Below are 20,717 nucleotides of genomic sequence, written 5' to 3' on the forward strand. Positions count from 1 at the left end.
AAGTGACTTGGGAGGCTGAGGCAGAATCACTTGAACCCAGGAAGCAGAGGTTGCAGGGAGCTGAGATTGCGCCATTGCACTCCAGCCTGAGTAACAAGAGTGAAACTCCATTTCAAAAAAAAAAAAAAGAAAGAAAATAGAAAATCGTAAGGAAGACAAATTATATTTACTATTCATGACATGAATATTTAAGAATATTTGTTTAATTTTTCACATTTAAATTTTAAGTAAAATCTGTTTGGAATTAGTTTTGATGTGTTAAGTATGATTCCAATTTTACCAGTGAATTTTTCCCCCTTGCTCCAGCGCCTGGCAACTACCATTCTACTTTCTGTTTGTATGAATTTGCCTGTTTTAGGTACCTTAATGTAAGTGGAATTATACAATGTTTTTTGTTTTTGAGACAGAGTCTTGCTCTGTCGGCCAGGCTAGAGTGCAGTGGGGCAATCTTTGTAATTCCATCTTCCCAGTTCCCCCCAGACCCTCACCCCCAACCTCCTACAACAACCACTGATCTGCTGTCTGTCAGTGGGATTAGTTTGCCCCTTTTGAAATTTTTTTTTTTTTTTTTTTTTTTTTTTGAGATGGAGTTTCACTCTGTCACTCAGGCTGGAGTGCCGTGGTGTGATCTTGACTCACTGCAACCTCCACCTCCTGGGTTCAAGTGATTCTCCTGCCTCAGCCTCCCGAGTAGCTGGGATTACAGGCATATACCACCACACCTGGCTCATTTTTGTATTTTTAGTAGAGACAGGGTTTACCGTGTTGGCCAGGCTGGTCTCGAACTCCTGACCTCCAGTGCTCTGCCCACCTTAATTTCCCAAAGTGCTGGGATTACAGACATGAGCCACCACGCTCAGCCACAATGTTTATTTTTTATGTCTGGCTTGCTTCACTTTAGCATAACATCTTCAAGATTCATTCCCATTATAGAATGTGTCAGGATTTACTTTCTTATTAAGGCTGAATAATATTCCATTGTATTTATTTATTTATCTATTTATTTAGAGATGGAGTCTCACTCTGTTGCCCAGGCTGGAGTGCAGTGGCATGATCTCAGCTCACCGAAACCTCTGTTTCCCGGGTTCAAGCAATTGTCCTGCCTCAGCCTCCCAAGTAGCTGGACTACAGGTGCGCACCACCATGCTCTGATAATTTTTGTATTTTTAGTAGATACAAGGTTTCACCACGTTGGCCAGGGTAGTCTCGAACTCCTGACCTCAGGTGATCCACCTGCCTCGGCTTCCCAAAGTGCTGGAATTAATACAGGTGTGAGCCACTGCGCCCAGCCTCCACTGTATTTCTATAACCACATTTTGTGTATCCATTCATTCATTGGTGGATACTTGGGTTGCTTCCACATTTTGGCTATTGTGAATAACACTGCTATGAACATGGATGCACAAATATCTCTTTGAGATCCTGCTTCCAATTCTTTGGAGTATAGACCCAGAAGTGGAATTGCTGCTGGATCATATGGAACCCTAATTTTTTGAGGAACTTCCGTACTGTTTTCCATAGCAGTTGTGCCATCTTACGTGCACACCAAGAGTGCCAGGCAGATTATCTGTGTGTGTGTGTGTGTGTGTGTGTGTGTGTATGTGAGAAATAGCCATCCTAATGGGTGTGAGATATGGGTGTAAGGACTTCTTGTTTTGTCTGGTTTAATAATTAGCCAGGCAGAGCACAATGGCTCACGGCTATAATCCCAGCATTTTGGGAGGCCGAGGCAAGAGATCAAGATCATCCTGGACAACATGGTGAAACCCCGTCTCTAATAAAAATACAAAAATGTATCCAGGCGTGGTGGTGGGCACCTGTAATCCCAGCTACTGGGAAGGCTGAGGCAGGAGAATAGCTTGAACCTGGAAGGTGGAAGTTGCAGTGAGCCAAGATGGTGCCACTGCACTCCAGCCTGGGTGACAGAACAAGACTCTGTGTTAAAAAAAAAAAAAAAATTAGCCCATGAAGGGATGATGGTCACCATCTGGTGGTAGAAGTGAGAATGTTTCCAAACTTTTGACAATTTATAATTTTTATGGAGCACCCCAGGAGGAGTCTGGATGAGGGTAGAGGCAGGGTTTGGCAAGACCAGCCAGGCTGTAACTTTTTGAGACTCTCTTCAGTTCAGGGGGTTCTGAAGTGAGTTCTTCTCCCCACTCAGCTTTGGGAGTGACAAGGCAGAGACTGTGGGCAGAGCTTCCCACACCTATGTTCATAAGGGCTCTAGGAGGCCCCCACCCAGCAGGAATTCCCTCACAGACTCTCCAGAGTCCTTTTTTGGGGAATCCCTGGGACTCCTTTGAGGTAACCTTGTCTTTTCTGGCTTCAGTCATGGGAATGCAAAGCCCGCCCAGCAGGCCCAGCCCTCTGGGCCTCCCTGGCCTGGAGAATATTAAAGGCTGCTCCCGCTCAAGGGGGCCCTCCCTTGTAGCTTTGCCTTCATCTCAAAAACTGAGAGGCGTCCTGCCCACAATCTCTGGGATCCAGCCTTGTTTTCTGACTTCTCCCTTCCTGGCTATCCCTGAAGCAAGCCCTGAGATCTCTCATATCAAAGAAGTTCATTGCAAAATTCAGCAGGAAACCCAGATTATAGGTAACAATTTAACAGTGGAAGCTCCAGTATCTCTCAGAAATATGAGGGCTCTTGTTCTTGGTCTACAAACTGTTCCTGATGCCCTTTCTCTCTCAGAAGTTCTGCTGATGTGGCCAGGCATAGTGCCTCATGGCTGTAGTCCCAGCTATTGGGAGGCTATGGTGGGAGGCTCATTTGAGGCCAGGAGTTCGAGGCTGCAGTGAGCCATGATCATGCTACTGCACTCCAGCCTGGGCAACAGAGTGAGACCATCTCAAAAAAAAAAAAAGCCAGGCGTGCATGGCTCGCACCTATAATCCCAGCACTATGGGAGGCTGACGCGGGTGGATCATGAGGTCAGGAGATCAAGACCATCCTGGCCAACAGGGTGAAACCCCGTCTATACTAAAAATACAAAAAAATTAGCTGGGCATGGTGGCACGCACCTGTAGTCCTGGACATTTGGGAGGCGTTTGAACCTGGGAGGCGGAGGTTGCAGTGAGCCAAGATCACGCCACTGCACTCCAGCCTGGTGACAGAGCGAGACTCCATCTCAAAAAAAAAAAAAAAGAGTTCTACTGATTCTTCTTTTGAATTTCTCAGCCTCAGCCATCTCTCATGTAGAGAGAAGTTTGGGTTTCATCAAAAGGCTGTGCATTATATAAACTCCAGAGCAGCACTAGGGACTGGTGGCACCAGAACTGATTTCATGGAAGACAAATTTTTTCATGGACCAGGGGGCAGGGCAGCAGGGTATGGTTTCAGGATGATTCAGGCACATTACATTTAATGTGCCATTTATTTCTATTATTATTACATTGTCATTATAATGAAATAATTATGCAACTCACCATAACGTAGAATCAATGGGAGCCCCGAACTTGTTTTCCATCAACTAGACAGTTGCATCTGGGGGTGGTGGGAGACCGTGACAGATCATCAGGCATTCGATTCTCATAAGGAGTGTGCAACCTAGATCCCTCACATGTGCAGTTCACAAAGGGGTTTGCACTGCTATGAGAATCTAATGCCACTGCTGATCTGACAGGAGGTGGAGCTCAAGCAGTCATGAGAACAATGGGGAGTGGCTGTAAATACAGATGAGGCTTCTCTGTGCAACCCAGTTCCTAACAGGCCATAGACCGGACCCCTGTTCTGGAGGATGTCTTTCTGGGTTATCTGATCCCAATTCTCTGTAAAGTATGGATAACTGATTGCAATGCAAAAATAATTCTTGTTTATAGATGTGGATTTTCTGCCCTGTCCTGTAGAAGTTGCATTGACTTTCTTCCCCACCCCCATTGGCTTACATTTGCTCGTCCTATTACCAAAATGAACTTGGGTCAGTCTGCCTGAAGCAACAAAGCTAACCACTGACATGAGGATTGCAGCCAGAGAAAGTGGGGCATTTATTATAGGGAGCCAAGCAAGGAGAATCTGGCAGCTCATGCTTAAAACCTGAACTCTCCGATGGCTTACAGACAAGGGTTTTTATTTTTAATTTTTGTTTATTTATTTATTTTTGAGTCGGGGTCTTGCTCTGTGACCCAGGCTGGAGTGCAGTGGTATGATCTTGGCTCACTGCAACCTCCACCTCCCGGGTTCAAGCAATTCTTCTGCCTTAACCTCCCGAGTAGCTGAGGTTATAGGCATGTATCACCACACTGGGCTAATTTTTATATTTTCAGTAGAGATGGGGTTTCACCACATTGGCCAGGCTGGTCTTGGACTCCTGACCTCAGGTGATCCACCTGCCTCAGCCTCCCAAAGTTCTGGGATAATAGGAGTGAGCCACCACACCTGGCCAGGCAAGGATTTTTAAAGGCAGAAGTTATAGGCAAAGTTGTAAATCAATACATACAGGCTATATATTGATTTTACCTAAAAAGGCAGGGCATCTCAAAGGGAGGGGGCCACAGGTCATAGGTGCGTTCAAAGATTTTCTCATTTGCAATTGATTCAGGAAGTAAAGCTTTGTCTAAAAATGTGGGGTCAGCAGAAAAGAATGTCAGCTCTGGCTCCTGGGCATGACTTCCTCCAGGTCCCTCAGGAAGAAATTTAGAACAAAGACCAGAAGTCAGAGTTCAGTCCTCAGCTGCCCTTATCTAAAGTCTACGGGCCAGCAGATCCATTTGGTGGGTGTCCAGGTTTCTAAAAAACAACTCAGAGACATAGGTAACAAAACATCTCCTCTCTAACCTCCTTGGTGTTTGTTTGTTTTTGAGACGGAGGAGTCTTGCTCTGTCACCCACGCTGAAGTGCAATGGCGTGATCTTGGCTCACTGCAATCACTGCCTCCTGGGTTCAAGTGATTCTCCTGCTTCAGTTCCTGAGTAGCTGGGATTACAGGCGCCCATCACCACACCCAGCTAACTTTTTTTGTATTTTTAGTAGAGACAGGGTTTCACCCTGTTGGTCAGTCTGGACTCAAACTCTTGACCTCATGATCCACCTGCCTCTGCCAAAGTGCTGTGATTACAAGTGTGAGACACTGCACCTGGCAGTGGCCTAATCTTTTATAGTTACTGTAAGGCCGGCTGCCTCACCGGGAACTAAATGGACACACTTATCTCTCCCCATGCCGGCCTCTCCATGCTGACACACTTATCTCTCCCCGTGCCGGCCTCTCTATGCTGGTTCCCCACACCCACTCCTATCTGGTCTCTCTATGCAGGCTCCACACACCCACTCCTGCATTCCTCACTCGACCCCTTCAAAATTTAAAAAGCCCGCCAAAGATTTGTCCAACGGTAGCTTAACATTGACCTCCCCAGTCGGTCAACCCACCAGTAGTCCCGCCTGACAACCAATGGTAACTCGCCCCATCGGCACCTTGACTTCCCCTCACCAATGAAACTCTCTGCTCTTTGTTTCCCTAGTGATCAGTCAAACTCCCTCACCAATGAAACTCACCAATGAAACTGTCTGCTCTTTGTTTCCCTAATAATCAATCAACCCTCCTCACCAATGAAACTGTCTGCTCTTTGTTTCCCTAAAGACCAATCAATTACCTCCACTCCCTATAAAACCCCACACCCTGAGAAGCCCAGTGCAACTTCTCTGGTCCCTTCCTGGACCACAGAACCTCGCCCGGCAGCTGAATAAATTAGATTCTCATTTTCTCACACTGGCCTCAGTTTCCTCATTTTGACTCGGCAATATACTTTACAGTTACAGAGTTCTCTGATGAGAACTGATGGTGGAAGAGTGTGCTTGTTGCTATCTTTATCTGGTTGGATGCAGTTTTTTGTTTGTTTGTTAAGCAAAACATCTTATCCTAGTTGGCAAAGTGCTGTATGAAATATAAAAGGGAGTGTTTTTCTAAGATGGAGTTAGTTTCTTCAAGGGTGCTGTATACAAATTTAAATACTTTTCTGGTGGGTTCCTGTGGGGAAAGCCAAAATTAGGCAAGATTTCACAGGTTCTCAGAGCCTGAACCTTTTTTAGTGTGCGTGATTTTTAAAAATAAACCTTCTTTCCTCCTACTCTACCCCCTTAGTTCTCAATCAAACAACAAACAATGACTGTGACCTCACCTTGAATAAGGCTTCAAGGACCAGAATGGAGGAGATGGAAGGATATTTGCTATTGTATAAGAATTGTTTTGGTAGCAAATGATGGCAGCCTTCCTTGAATTGGCTTAGACATAAACAAGAAAGTACTGAGGCCAGGCATGGTGGCTCATATCTGTAATACCAGCACTTTGGGAGGCTGAGGCGGGTGGATCACCTGAGGTCGGGAGTTCAAGACCAGCCTGCCAACATGGTGAAATTCTGTCTCTGCTAAAAACTACATAATTAGCCATGCGTCATGGCACATGCCTATGGTCCCAGCTACTCAGGAGGCTGAGGCTGGAGAATCGCTTGAACCCAGGATGAGGAGGCTACAAGGAGCCAAGATCACACCACTGCACTCCAGCCTGGGTGACAAAGTGAGAGTCTGTCTCAAAAAAAAAAGTACTGGGAGGCTCCTGCAGGTGTTAAGGGTATATTCACTTCCTGTTTCTGCTGCAGCAAAATATCACACGTTTGATATTCTCTTACAGATCTGGAGGTGCTAAGGTTTAGCAGTCTGAAATGTGAAATACAGGCTCTTTCTGCAGGCTCTAGGGAAGAAGTTATTTCCTTGCCTTCTTTACCTCCTAGAGGCCGCCTGCATTCCCATGTGGGAGTGGGAAGTGAAAACAGGAATATGGCAGCTCTGACCAAAACAAAAAAAGGTGATTGATAAAGAAGGTGGGCTATGGGGGACATTTTCTCAAAAGAAAGGATTGCTATTCATCAAAGAAGGAGTGAAGGCTTGGGAAGAGAAAACAGGTGTGCACTCAGCTGTGATAGAGGGGCCAACCAGGTACACTGTTTGCAGCAAGATGGGCGTTGGGCTTTGCCCCTGGAGCTGTGGAAGTGGAGCATGAGGGTAGTGAAAAAGTTGTTCTAGCCAGTACGGATGTGTAACAAGTTACTCCAAATCTTGTTGACTTAAAATAGCCACTTGGTTTACTCATGATGTTGTGGGCCAGGAATTTGCGAAGGACTGAGCCAGGCAATTCTCACTCAGCATTTCCCTAGCAGCTGCTCAGATGTCATCTGAAGGCCCAACAGGGCTGGACGTCCAAGCTGGCTCACTCACGTGGCTGGCTGCTTACACTGGCTGTGGCCTGGTAGCTCAGCTGGGGCTGCCAACCCAGGGCTCTACGTGGCCTCTCCAGCATGGCGGGGTCTCAGAGTAGCTGGGCCTCTTATGCGGTGGCTGGCTTCCCCCTGCCCATTGAGTGGGAGTCTTAAGAGGACAAAGTAGAAGCTGCATAATTTTGCATCCTCAAAAGTTAAGCGGTTTCCTTTCCCCTACATTCTGTGAAGGCAGTAAAATCTCTTGAGGCCAGGAGTTTGAGACCAGCTTGGGAAACACAATAAAACCTCATCTCTACAAAAAATGTAAATATTAGCCAGGCATGGTGGTGCATGCCTATAGTCCTAGCTACTTGTTCTGCCCAATGCCAAGGAGGGCCCAAGCCAGGTGCTGTGCTTGTGAGCACTTGGATCAAGCTCCATCTGCTCACAGAGAACTCCCTAACCACCACCAGCAGCTACCAACACTCCCAGAAAATCCAGTTTCCTACCCAAGTGGAAGAATGAGAAGGTACTAACCTTTAAAGCTGAAAAAAATGACTTAGATTTGTCCCCGTTTATTCTCCTTAAGAAATATATTTATAGGCCAGGTGAGGTAGTTCACACCCATAATGCCAGCACTTTGGGAGGCCTAGGCAGGAGGATCGATGGAGATCGGCCTAGGAGGCATGGCAAAACCCCATCTCTACAGAAAACACACACACACAGACACACACACACACAGACACACACACACACATGCACACACACGCCTGATGTGGTGGTGCATGCCTGTAGTCTCAGCTACTCAGGAGGCTGAGGATCACTTGAGCCCAGGAGTTTGAGGCTGCACTGGGCCATGATTGCATCACTGCACTCCAGCCTCAGTGACAGGGTAAGACCGTCTCAAAAATAGATGAATAAATAAATAAATAGCCAGGCCACAGAAAATAATTAAGTATTACAACTGGTAAATCACAAGAGTTATGGTTGATGTGGCTCCCAGTCATCTGAACGGTAATGGGGCTAGTGGACTCATGTTTGGGAATGAAGAGGAGAGAAGGTTCAAGGGTGAGAGCTGAAATCACTACTGTCTCTGCATCCCTGTCCCGGGAGAAAATACAATGCCCGGCCTTTACCAGCTCCTCAACACTGCCTGCATTTCTTGGCTGGAGACCCCTTCTTCAGATCTCCCCAGTCTCTTGCCTCTGCCAGCACATCCCCTGCCACTGACCCTGACTCTCCTGCATCCCTCTCAGAAGGACCTTGTGATTACATGAGGTCCACATGGACAATCCAGCATGACTTCCCCACTTCAAATCCTTAGTCATATCTGCAAAGTCCCTTTCACCGTATAAAATAACATATTCATGGGTTCTGGGGATTAGGGGCCCAATGCTCTTAGTACCTTTCATGGGAATCTTTACCTCCAGAAATGGGGAGAAGTGGCTAGGGACTCCCTTCATACACAAGAGATGGCTGCCCCCTGTCACACCCCCAAATACTTAGACACTTGCCTTTTTCCATCTGAGCTGGAAAGGCCCCACCTCAATGACATGGAGGCTGAGGTGAGGAAAGGCAGAGGAGCTGCAGCACCTGCTTGGCTATTACAGAGGACGAACAAAGCAGTCAGGGTTGCTTAGTGATGACTTCTGGTTCCACCTGAATGCTTTGGCTTCACATACTGCTCTCAGAGCTCTTTAAAGATGAGTTTTTGTTTTTGTGATTTACGAACATACCTGGATATCCTGAAACATTAAAAAGAAGAAAATTTAAATATCTGAACATCCCACCAACTCACTGTTTTTTGTTTTGTTTTGTTTTTTGAGACAGAGTCTGGAGATGTCACCCAAGCTGGAGTGCAGTGGCGCGATCTCGGCTCACTGCAATCTCCGCCTCCCAGGTTCTCCTGTCTCAGCCTCCCGAGTAGCTGGGACTACAGGCACACACCACCATGCCCAGCTAATTTTTTGTATTTTTAGTAGAAACAGGGTTTCACCGTGTTAGTCAGTATGGTTTTGATCTCCTGACTTTGTGATCCGCCTGCCTCTCCCTCAAAGTGCTGGGATTACAGGTGTGAGCCACTGCACCCAGCTGCAACTTTCCTGACATAGATTTAAGAATAAGCATTTACAAATCATTATGCATGGTGTTTTATGATCTGCTTCATTCACTCAATAACATGTTGTGATTACCTTTCTATGGCAATCAATATAGGATTACATCTCCAATTTTTGGTTCCATTGTACTGTATCAAATAACATATTTAACTAGTATGCAATGCACTACTAAGTTGCTTTTAATTTTCCACTATTATAAACAAGACTACCCTAAACCTCTTTGCTATTTGTCTAGGTATCTCCTTATGGTAAATTTCTAAAACTTGGGTTGGTGAGTCAAAAGTACATTCGTTCTGCATTTGGATACTCTTATGGGTTAAATTGTGTCTTCCCCCAAAAGAAGTTGAAGTTGTAATACCTAGCAATTGTAAATGTGACCTTATTTGGAAACAGAGTCTTTGCAGGTGATCAATTTAGGATGAGGTCAATAATCCAATATGACTGGTGTCCTTTTATAAAGGAGAAGTGTGAACACAGACACAGACATGCAGGGAGGGAAGACAATGTGAAGACAGTCACGCAATGACAGAGGCAGATATTGGGTGAATGCAGCTGTAAGCCAAGGGTTGCCGGAAATCACCAGAAACTGGGAAGAGGCAAGGAAGGATTTTATCCAGAGTCTCAGAGAGAACATAGTTCTGCTGACACCTCAATTTCAGATTTCAATCAGATTTCAAGCCTCCAGGACTGTGAGACAATAATTTGCTCTTTTTTTTTTTTTTTTTTGAGACAGAGTCTCACTCTGTCGCCCAGGCTGGAGTGCAGTGGCACCATCTTGGTTCACTGCAGCCTCTGCCTCCTGGTTCAAGCAATTCTCCTGCCTCAGCCTCCTGAGTGGCTGTGATTGCAGGCACCTGCCACCATACCTGGGTAATTTTTGTATTTTCAGTAGAGATGGGGTTTCACCATATTAGTCAGGCTGGTCTCGAACTCCTGACCTCAAGTAATCCACCCACCTTGGCCTCCCAAAGTGCTGGGATTACAAGCTTCAGCCACTGCACCTGGCCAAGACAATAATTTTGTTTGTTTTAAGCCACCCAGATTGTGATAGTTTGTTATAGCAGCCCTAGCAAACGGATACAATTGCACAATGCCAAACTACCCCCCAGAAGGACTATGTCAGCTTAAAATCTCACCATAATAAACTCTTTATCTTATATTTTTACTACCGGTGATGTGTAATAACTTTTCATATGTTTTCTGTGATAGTTAATGCTGAGTGACGGCTGTGCAAGATCATACCATTGCATTCCAGCTTGGGCAACAAGAGCGAAATTCCGTCTCAAAAAATAAATAAATAAACTTTATTTTATTTTATTCATTTATTTTTTGAGATAGAGTCACACTCTGTTGCACAGGCTGGAGGGCAATGGCGCGGTTTCAGCTCACTGCAACCTCCGCCTCCCAGGTTCAAGTGATTCTCCTACCTCAGCCTCCCAAAGTGGGATTACAGGCATATGCCACCACGCCTGGCTAATTTTGCATTTTTAGTAGAGATGGAGTTTCTCCATGTTGGTCAGGCTGGTCTCAAACTCTCGACCTCAGGTGATGTGCCTGCCTCAGCCTCCTAAAGTGTTGGGATTATAGGCGTGAGCCACTGTGCCCAGGCAAAAAAAAACAAACAACAACAAAAAACCTGCAATAAAACCTATTAATGTTCTATTTTATGGTTTCCCTTTCTTCAGTTTTTTTTCTCATGATGGGGATTGACACTTGTGAGTGGCACAAAGGATAACATCCTCATTTTACACATGAATTGGATGACTGAGTGAGAAGAAACAAAACAGCAGAAGCTGAGTGCCACCTGGATGTTGACAAAAGTTAGTCGTGGAATGAGGAGTGGACTAGAATCCCTTCTGAGTGTCCTCTAGCCTGACGGTCTCTGCCGCTTTAAGAGGTGAACATCTTGGGCGTCCAGCCATCCCTCTTGGGAGGTCAGGGGAACCAGAATCCTGAGGAGAAAGCACCACAGATGACCACTAGAGGGTGCGCTTCATTCCCCTGGACGTGCTCTGGTCCAACCGCTCTGGTCCAATCTAGGCACCAGAAATATATAGTTGGTCTTTGTCCCCATTTCCTGTCATACAACTCTTAAAATCCTTAGAATCCGGCCAGGCACGGTGGCTCACGCCTATAATCCCAGCACTTTGGGAGGCCAAGGTGCGTGGATCACCTGAGTCTAGGAATCTGAGACCAGCCTGACCAACATGGTGAAACCCCGCCTCTACTAAAAATACAAAAAATCAGCCGGGAGTGGTGGCACCTGCTTGTAATCTCAGCTACTTGGGAGGGTGAGGCAGGAGAATTGATTGAACCGGAGGCGGAGGCTGCGGTGAGCTGAGATCATGCCACTGAACTCTAGTCTGGATGATAGAGTAAGATCCTGTCTCAAAAAAAAAAAAAAATCCTTAGAATCTTCAAAGTGATATATTTTTGTATGCTAATGAGTTGACTTATGGCTGGCAGCTCATACTTGGCTTCAGGATGGGCACTGATCACTGAAAAGACCCAGAGAGGATTAGAGAAATTGGCACATTTAGCTCCACTTCCCAGGAGGTGAAAGGGGCTGAAAATTAAACCTGATCACCAGTGGTAGATGGTCTTGTCAATCATGCCTACATAATGAAGCCTCCATATAAACCACGAAGGACAGAGTTTAGAGAGTTTCTGGGTAGCCCACCATGTGAAAGTTCCTGCAAGGCCATGCATCCTTGGAGGGCACGGAAGCTCTGTGCCTCTTCCTCCATACCTTTCCCTGTGCAACCCTTCATCTGTAGCCTTTGTAATATCCTTTATAATAAACTGGTAAGCATAAATGTTTCCCTGAGTTCAGTGAGCCACTCTAGAAAATTAATCAACCCCAAGGAGGAAGTCATGGGAACCCCAATTTATAGCCAGTAGGTCAGAAGCATGGGTAAAACATCCTGGTGCTTGTGATTGATGTCAGAAGTGACAGGAAGTCTTGTGGTACTGAACCCTCAATCTGTGTGATCTGATGCTATCTCCAAGTTGGTAGTGCTGAAATTGAATTGGAGAACACCCATAAGGTGTTGAATGCAGAAGTGATTGCTTGTTTGTTGGTAGGGATACATTTCCACACATTTCATAGAAGTCTTCTGTGTTGATTGTGGTATGAGAGCAGAGGAAAAGCAGTTTATGTTTTGTCCACTCTGATGGTATTTGAGAAGGTGTTTAGTCCTCCAAGAGTTTTCCAGCTGGGAGATCAGATAATAACAGTAAATATGAAGAAGGTAGAGAGAGCCAGATGGTGGAAGAGGAGTTTCCTACTATTTTATCTCCTCCACAGTGCACTGGTTTTGACAACCATCCATGGATTAACATACCTTTTTGGGAGTCCAGGGAAGAAGTTCTAGAACACCATTGGAGCAAAAAATCTAAACATAGGAAGATTGAAGAGAATAAAAAGAACAGTTTCACTTTACCTGCATCACCCCTCCCCATAGGCGGTATAACACTGTGACAAGACAGACCCCCTCAACCCACAGTAACTTCCACAGGGAAATGGAAGAGTATAATGAGTGAACACTTGATTTCCCCAGCTGTGAAGGATGCTTCCCAAGAGTCCTACCTCTTTCTCATTCCACCCAGAATACTGAAGGGATCCACATGAACAAATAGCTGGGAGAATGTGGGAGGAAGGAAGAGAGGCAGGAGACTCACAGGAATCAGAGTGTAAAACCCAACAAAGGGCCACATATCTTACTAGCTGCTTCACAGACTCCATCAGGGGCCTGTCCATAAACTGCTTGGGATGCCTTACATGCAGACTCCCCAACTGGCCCATGGACACCCCAAATACTCTATGTGCTTCACCCCTCTCAGTACCCCATGGCTGGACCCCTACAGGGGTACCCTGGATAGCAAGTGTGAGGCTTTACAGATGGTTTGCAAACACATGCATTTAACAGGCTTGACACTGCATGATTGGGAGAAGGCACACAAATGAGCATTTCAGGACACTACCCTAGGGAAAACAAATGGGAGACTCTCCATGCTTGGCCTGGCTTTGCATTATCAATAGAAGGCATATCATCTTAGGAATACCCAAGAGAGAACAAGAGGAGTGGAGTAGGTGCATCCATAGCAAAAGTCCAAGATAGCCTCAAAATCCCTAGCCTGGCTAACTGGTGAAGGTGTTTTCCTCCCAAAGCCAGTTACTAAAGAGAAGTGACTGCTTCAAATAAATACAAAGACAGTAATGTAAGACTTCAAGCAATATGCAAACCAAGGAAGCATGACACCCTGAAAGGAACACAATGATTTTAACAGTAACCAACCCCCAAAGAAGTGGAGATCTAAAAATTTCCTGACAAGGAATTCAAAATAATTGTTTTAAGGGAACAGCAGAACATAGACAACTCAACAAAAATTAGGAAAACAATACATCTCCTTAAAAAAGGAGATGTTCAACAAAGAGATATAAATTATTTTTTTTAATTCTGAGCTGAAGATACAATGAATGAAATGAAAAATGCAATATAGAGCTTAACAATAGACCTGATCAGGCAGAAAAAAAGAATTTGCAAACTAGAATATAGATTATTAGAAGTTATCCAGTCAGAAGGAAAAAAAATAAAAATAAATTAAAAAACAAGGGATTTATGGGACACTATCAATAGAAATAACATACAGATTAGGTAAGCTGTAGAAGGAGAAGAAAGTCAAAAGGAGAAGAAAGTTTATTTAAAGAAATAATGACTGAGTGGCTGGGCATGGTGGCTCACGTCTGTAATCCCATCATTTTGGGAGGCCAAGGCAGGTGGATCACCTGAGGTCAGGAGTTTGAGACCAGCCTGATCAACATGGATAAACCCCATCTCTACTAAAATACAAAATTAGCCGGGTGCGGTGGTGCATGCCTTTAATCCCAGCTACTCAGGAGGCTGAGGCAGGAGAATCGCTTGAACCTGGGAGGCGGAGGTTGTAGTGAGCCAAGATCATGCCATTGCACTACAGCTTGGGCAACAAGAGCGAAACTCCCCCTCAAAAAAAAAAAAAAAGAATGAATGAATGTATGACTAAAAACATTCCAAATTTTGAGAGTGATATGGACATCTAGGTTTATAAGTCTTAAAAGTCCCCAAACAGATTCAATGTAAGATGACCTCACTGAGACATATTATAATCCAATTGTCAAAAATCAAAGTCAGAGGGGCTGAGAATGGTGACTCATGCCTGTAATTCCAGCATTTTAGGAGGCCAAGGTGGGAAAATCATTGAGCCCAGGAGTTTGAGACCAGCCTGTGCAACACAGTGAGACCCTGCCTGTATAAAAAATTTTAAATTAGCCAGGCATGGTGGCACCTACCTATTGTCCCAACTAATTGGGAGGCTGAGGTAGGAGGAACACTTGAGCCCAGAAGGTCAATACTGCAGTGAGCTCTGATTGTACCACTACACTCCAGCGTGGATGAAGGAGACCCTGTCTCAAAAAGAAAAGAAAAGAAGAGAAAGAAGAATAAGAAGGAGAAGGAGAAGGAGAAGTACTGGAGGAAGAGGAAGAGGAAGCAGCAGCAGACGAGAAGGAGGAAGAAGTCATCAGATGGAGAATTTTGAAAGCAAAAGCAAAGAAATTAATCAAATACACAGGAACCCCTATTGGACTATCAGCAGATTTCTCAGTAGAAACCTTGCAGGCCAGGAGAGAGTGGGATGAGATAGTCAAAGTGCTCAGAGAAATAAACTGCCAACCAAGAATAACTGACTCAGAAAAACATGTCCTTCAAACATGAAGAAGAGATAAAGAATTTCCCAGACAAACAAAAGCTGAGGGAGTTCATCACCATAATCTTTGCCTTACAAGAAATGCTAAAGGGAGTTCTTCAAGCTGAAATGAAAGTATGGTCATTAGTAACATGAAAGTATAAAATTCACCAGTAAAGATAAGTATATAGTCAGAATAGTAGTTTAATAGTGGAGTGCAAATCACCTTTAACTTTGGTACAAAGGTTAAAAGACAAGTGTATTAGAAATAACCATAGCTAAAATAATTTGTTAATGGATGCACAATATAAAAAGAAGTGAATTGTGTCATCAAAAACTTAAAATGGCAGGTGGGGAGTAAAAGTGTAGTTTTCGTATGCAATTGAATTCAAGTTGTTATCAGCTTAAAATGCCCTAGTTTTGGCCGGGCGTGGTGGCTCATGCCTGTAATCCAAGCACTTTGGAGCCAAGGCGGGTGGATCATCTGAGGTGGGGAGTTCAAGACCAGCCTGACCAACATGGTGAAACCCCGTCTTAAAAAAAAAAAATGCCCTAGTTTTGTGCAAGCATGTGTGTGAGAGTGTGTGTGTGTGTGTGTGTGTGTGTGTGTGAGAGAGAGAGAGAGACAGCGTCTGACTCTGTTGCCCAGGCTAGAGTGCAGTGGCATGATCTTGGCTCACTGCAAACTCTGCCTCCCAGTCTCAAGCGATCTTCTCACCTCAGCCTCCCAAGTAGCTGGGACTGCAGGTGTGCACCATCATGCCCAGCTAATTTTTTTTTTTTGTAAAGACATGGTTTTGCCATGTTTCCCAGGCTGGTCTTGAACTTCTGAGCTCAAGTGATCCACCCTCCTTGGCCTCCCAAAGTGCTGAGACAACAGGCATCAGCCACTGTGCCCAGGCTGATATGATATACTTTGGATGTTTGTCTCCTCCAAATCTCATGTTGAAATTTGATCCTCAATTTTGGAGATGGGGATCTCACAGGAGCACAGGCCAGGCCTGGTGGCTCATGCCTATAATCACAGTACTCCAGGAGGCTGACATGGGAGGATCACTTGAGCCCCAGAGTTTGAGACCAGCCTGGGTAACACAGGGAGACTTCATCTCTACAAAAATAAATAAATAAATAAATAAAAATTAAGCAGAGGCCAGGCATGGAGGCTCATGCCTATAATCTCAGCACTTTGGGAGGTCGAGGCAGAGAGATCACTTGAGGTCAGGAGTTTGAGACCAGCCTGGCCAACATGGTGAAACCCCATCTCTACTAAAAATATAAAAAATTAGCTGGGTGTGGTGGTGAGTGCCTGTAGTCTCAGCTGCTCATGAGGCTGAGGCACAATTGCTTGAAGCAAGGAAGCAGAGGTTGCAGTGAGCTCAGATTTCGCCACTGAACTCTAGCCCAGGCGATAGGGTGAGACTCCAACTCAAAAAAAAAAAAAAAAAAACCAGGCATGGTAATACATACGGGTTGTCCAGCTACTTGGGAGGCTGAGGCAGGAGGATTACCTAAGCCCAGGAGTTGGAGGCTGCAGTGAGCTGTGATCATGCCATTGCACTCCAGCCTAGGTGACAGAGAGAGACCCTGTCTCAACCTCCCCCCACCCCACAACCTCAGTTTAAAGTCCTCTTCTTGGCTGTGCAAAGTTGATTCAGTGATGCAGCCTCCCTGAGCTTTGATGTTCTCACCTGTAAAATGGAGATGATAATCTTCTGAGTCAGTGAAAGGGAGGTGAGATGTGAGATAAAGTAAAACACTGGTTTCAGGCCCTAGTCCCAGCAGATGCTCAACAGTGGGATCTATCAATTCAGTGGCATGCTGGAACTGGCCCAGGCAGGCCCATGGAAGCCATGAGAGGGAGACTACATCTCAATAAATAAATAAGCAAACACTGCAAATTAGGAATCTTCTGAGCCAGATTTTTTGTTTTGTTTTGTTTTGTTTGAGATGGAGTCTTGGTCTGTCACTCAGGCTGGAGTGCAGTGGCGCCATCTCAGCTTACTGCAACTGCCACCTCCCAGGTTCAAGCAATTCTCCTGCATCAGCCTCCCGAGTAGCTGGGACTACAGGTGTGCACCACCATGCCTGGCTAATTTTTGTATTTTTAGTAGAGACAGGGTTTCACCATGTTGACCAGCCTGGTCTCAAACTACTGACCTCAGATGATCGGCCCTCCTCAGCCTCCCAAACTGCTGGGATTACAGGTGTCAGCCACCATGCTGGCCAGAGCCAGATGTTTATTAAACACTTACTTACCAGACATATCAGGTTATCATCATTATTACTGAAAGTGATAACTCATTTGCTCTGGGCAGACACAATGCACATCCATTTGCCTATTTTTACTACTGTGACTGCTCATTTGAGTCAGAACCTGCCAATTCAACAAAATGTTTACTTGGTTTCCCCACCCCAGCCCCCATATTCAGAGGCCATGAGCCTCACTGGGAGTTCTGTCTCACAGTCTTGCATGAGGGGACCCAACTCAGTCAAAATGCTCCACTGGACACATTTCTCAATGCCGCCACTCACAAGCCCTTAGAAAAAGGAAGCCTGGCCCTTGCCTCCTCTAAGCAGTAGCTGTGTCAGCAGTTCTAGGGTGCACACAGAAGTTTTCAAGAGTCGCCCTCATTGCAAGATGGTCAGTTTGTCACACATGAGCTGGTTTCTTACCTGGGTCTGTCTCTGCATGGGAGTCGGCGTCCTGTCGCTCTTCTTGACACTGAGGCTGCTACATCCAGTAATGCTCAGGGCAAACTCGTCTGTGGGGACACTTCACCCACCCACATTGCCAAGTCTCCACCATGACCCCAGCCCCTGCCAGGACCCCCTCCCACACCATGAAGGTCCTCTGGTGGGCCTTGTGGGAGTGACACAGGGCAGTGAGAAGATTCTGGCTTCTGGACAGCCTCGTCAGCTTCCCTGGAAAAGGAATGGTTTCCTAAAGATGATGCACAGGTCTCTCCCCTGTGGGCTGACAAGAAAGAGGAAGTGGTCAGGATGGGGCTCAAACTGTCTCTAGCAGTGGGTGAGGTCCTGTGAGTGAGGAATGCCTCTCACCAGCTGTGCCTGAGCCACAGCACTCCAGCCACTGCTGTCTCCGCAGCTGCTCACATCTGGAAACCTTCACAGTTCAGGTCAGCATCTTGGCTTTCCAAGGGAAAGCTTCCTGCTTTCTTCACGGCAGACAGCTGCCAGCGCTGGCATCAGGGCATGTGTCCATGGGAGCCACTTCATGAGCACTGGTCCTGGGGATTGCAGCCTGGAGCCCTGGTACAACCGCTGGGTGGGGTTGGAGAAAAACTTGCGTTAAAGAATCTGCTCTGCCAGTAACTGGCTGAGTGACCAGAGGCATCACTTCACCTCTCTGGGCCTTTTCCTCGCGTGTATGTTGGGGCGATGAAGAAGTCTACCTCTTGAGTTGAAATGAGATAATGACTAGGAGTGAGCAGTGCAAACTGTAATGAGTTATTCTCATTCTCTAGATGCTGAGAGTGTGTTTTCGGACTTGATGTGAGAAGGCTCTCATGGTGTTATGCTGAAGATAGGGGTGGGAGTGAAGCACTAACTGTGTAAATTTATTTTTATTATTTAATTAATTAATTTATTTATTTGAGATGGAGTCTCGCTTTGTCACCTAGGCTGGAGTGCAAGGGCTGAATCTCGGCTCACTGCAGCCTTTGCCTCCTGGGTTCAAGTGATTCTCCTGCCTCAGCCTCTAGAATAGCTGGGACTACAGGCATGTGCCACCACACCTGGCTAATTTCTGTATTTTTAGTAGAGATGAAGTTTCACCATGTTGCCAGGATGGTCTCAAACTCCTGACCTCAGGTGATCCATCTGCCTCAGCCTCCCAAAGTGCTGGGATTACAGTGGTGTGAATTTAGACTACGTCTTAGGTCTCTTAGATGAAAGACATGGAACATCACCAGTCTTGGTACCTTTGTCATTGCATCTCTGGCTTTCAGCGGTTCATGGGGCACCTTCCCTTCCAGAGGCCTCGAGATCAAAGTGTGTTGGCTGGCATGAGTTCTTGGTGAAGTCATCTACTTTTGCCCTCTGGAAAATTATTTCGAGAAGAGATGTGGGTTCGGCTTTGCCATATCCACTCCCACTGCCCTATGTATCCACTTGTCCTTGAGGTCTTGGCCATGAAGCAATGCAGAGCACAGGCTTAACTCTGCTTCGATGATAAGTAACTACTGAGAGGCTTAAAGCAGGGAAGGGAAGGGACAGGCTCACAGTGGTATTTGGCAGCCAGTGGGGAGCCAGATGGCGGCTGGGGACCAGCAAAAATGGAATGGTCCAGGTACAGACATGACAAGGACTTGGACGAAATTTGGAGGCTGACTGGCTGAAGTGGGGTGGGGATGGGGCCATAGGAGAAAGAGGAGTGAGGCAAGGTTTCCTGTCTTTCCCAGAAATGAAAGGATAGAGAGGGGGAGAAGAGGGGCTGGACTCCTTTTAATTACCCTGCCCTGCACTTCCCTGTGCACACTTGGGTTTTAAGTTGCCAGTGACTATCCACATGGCCATTTCTGGCGCTGTCATCAGTGAGAAGGATGAGTGGGGCCGGGCACAGTGGCTCACACCTGTAATCCCAGCACTTTGGGAGGCCAAGGCAGGTGGATCACTTGAGGTCAGGAGTTCCAGACCAGCTTGGCCAACATGGTGAAACCCCATCTCTACTAAAAATACACAAAAATTAGCTGGGTATGGTGGTACGTGCCTATAATCCCAGCTACTCAGGAGGCTGAGGCAGGAGAATCACTTGAACTGGGAGTTAGAGGTAGCAGTGAGCCAAGATCGCACCACTGCACTCTAGCTTGGGCGACAGAGTGAGACTCCATCTCAAAAAAGAAGAAGAAGGAGGAGGAGGAGGAGAAGGAGGAGGAGGAGGAGGAGGAGGAGGACGACGACGACGACGACGAGTGGGAACAAGGGCTCACTGAGCATAAATAGCAACAATCTGGAAACTAGAGGTGAACTGGGGCAAGAACTGCTCATGCCAACCAACCTAAATATTCTCTACAGCCTTTCAGACCCTTGAGATCTAGGCTGAGATCAGCTCGAATCCTCATTCCAGGCCTGCTGAAGTCCAAAGGGCCGCAGGACTTCTGTGGACTCCCTAGGAGGCCACCTCTTTTTCCACAGTCAGCATGGGCCTGCAGTCTCTGTGGGTAAAACTGTTTGTACTGCACTGACCCAGGGGTGAAACTACACGCCTTTCTTAGTTCCCCAGACCACCAGAACATACCGGCTTCATTTCAGTTTTTAAATTTTAGTCATGCTTATTTTGAAATTTGAGTCTTATATTTGACTCAAAGCTCTCCCCTTTGCCCCACTGAGGTGAGCAGAAAGGGGTGGAGGCTGCTCAGCTCTCAACATCCACTTCCTTGCATTAAGTTTCTCAGCATTGGACTGAGGTGGACAGAGGGGGACAAATAATTTTCCATTGGAAGTATCCATCAGTGAGCCATTACTACTGTTCTAGTTTGTATGGTGGGGTAGGGGCTTCCAACTGGCCCATTGATGAAGGACTCAACCCTTGACACTTGAGAGGTCTCTTGTGGTCCCTGAGAGACATGGCTGCATCTTTGCACTGGATCTCAGCATCCTTTCATGCAAGCACCTTTTATTTTTTTTTTTGAGACAGAGTCTTGCTCTGTTTGGAATGCAGTTGTGCAAACT

General features: G+C 46.1%; 1 protein-coding gene across 1 annotated transcript in view; it reads left to right on the top strand.

Annotated features, from left to right (window-relative positions):
• Window positions 1-20,717, top strand: part of SCIMP (SLP adaptor and CSK interacting membrane protein) — a 71,124-nt gene that overhangs the window by 31,126 nt on the left and 19,281 nt on the right. Inside the window, exon 2 of the mRNA XM_021672751.2 lies at window positions 18,060-18,163. Within this exon, the coding sequence (XP_021528426.2) occupies window positions 18,060-18,163 (104 nt within the window). The remainder of the gene's footprint in view (window positions 1-18,059; window positions 18,164-20,717) is intronic.

This window comes from Aotus nancymaae, unplaced genomic scaffold (genome assembly GCF_030222135.1).
Source record: "Aotus nancymaae isolate 86718 unplaced genomic scaffold, 86718_ANA_hifiasm-v0.15.2.pri h1tg000072l, whole genome shotgun sequence".
In the NCBI taxonomy this organism is placed as follows: domain Eukaryota; kingdom Metazoa; phylum Chordata; class Mammalia; order Primates; family Aotidae; genus Aotus; species Aotus nancymaae.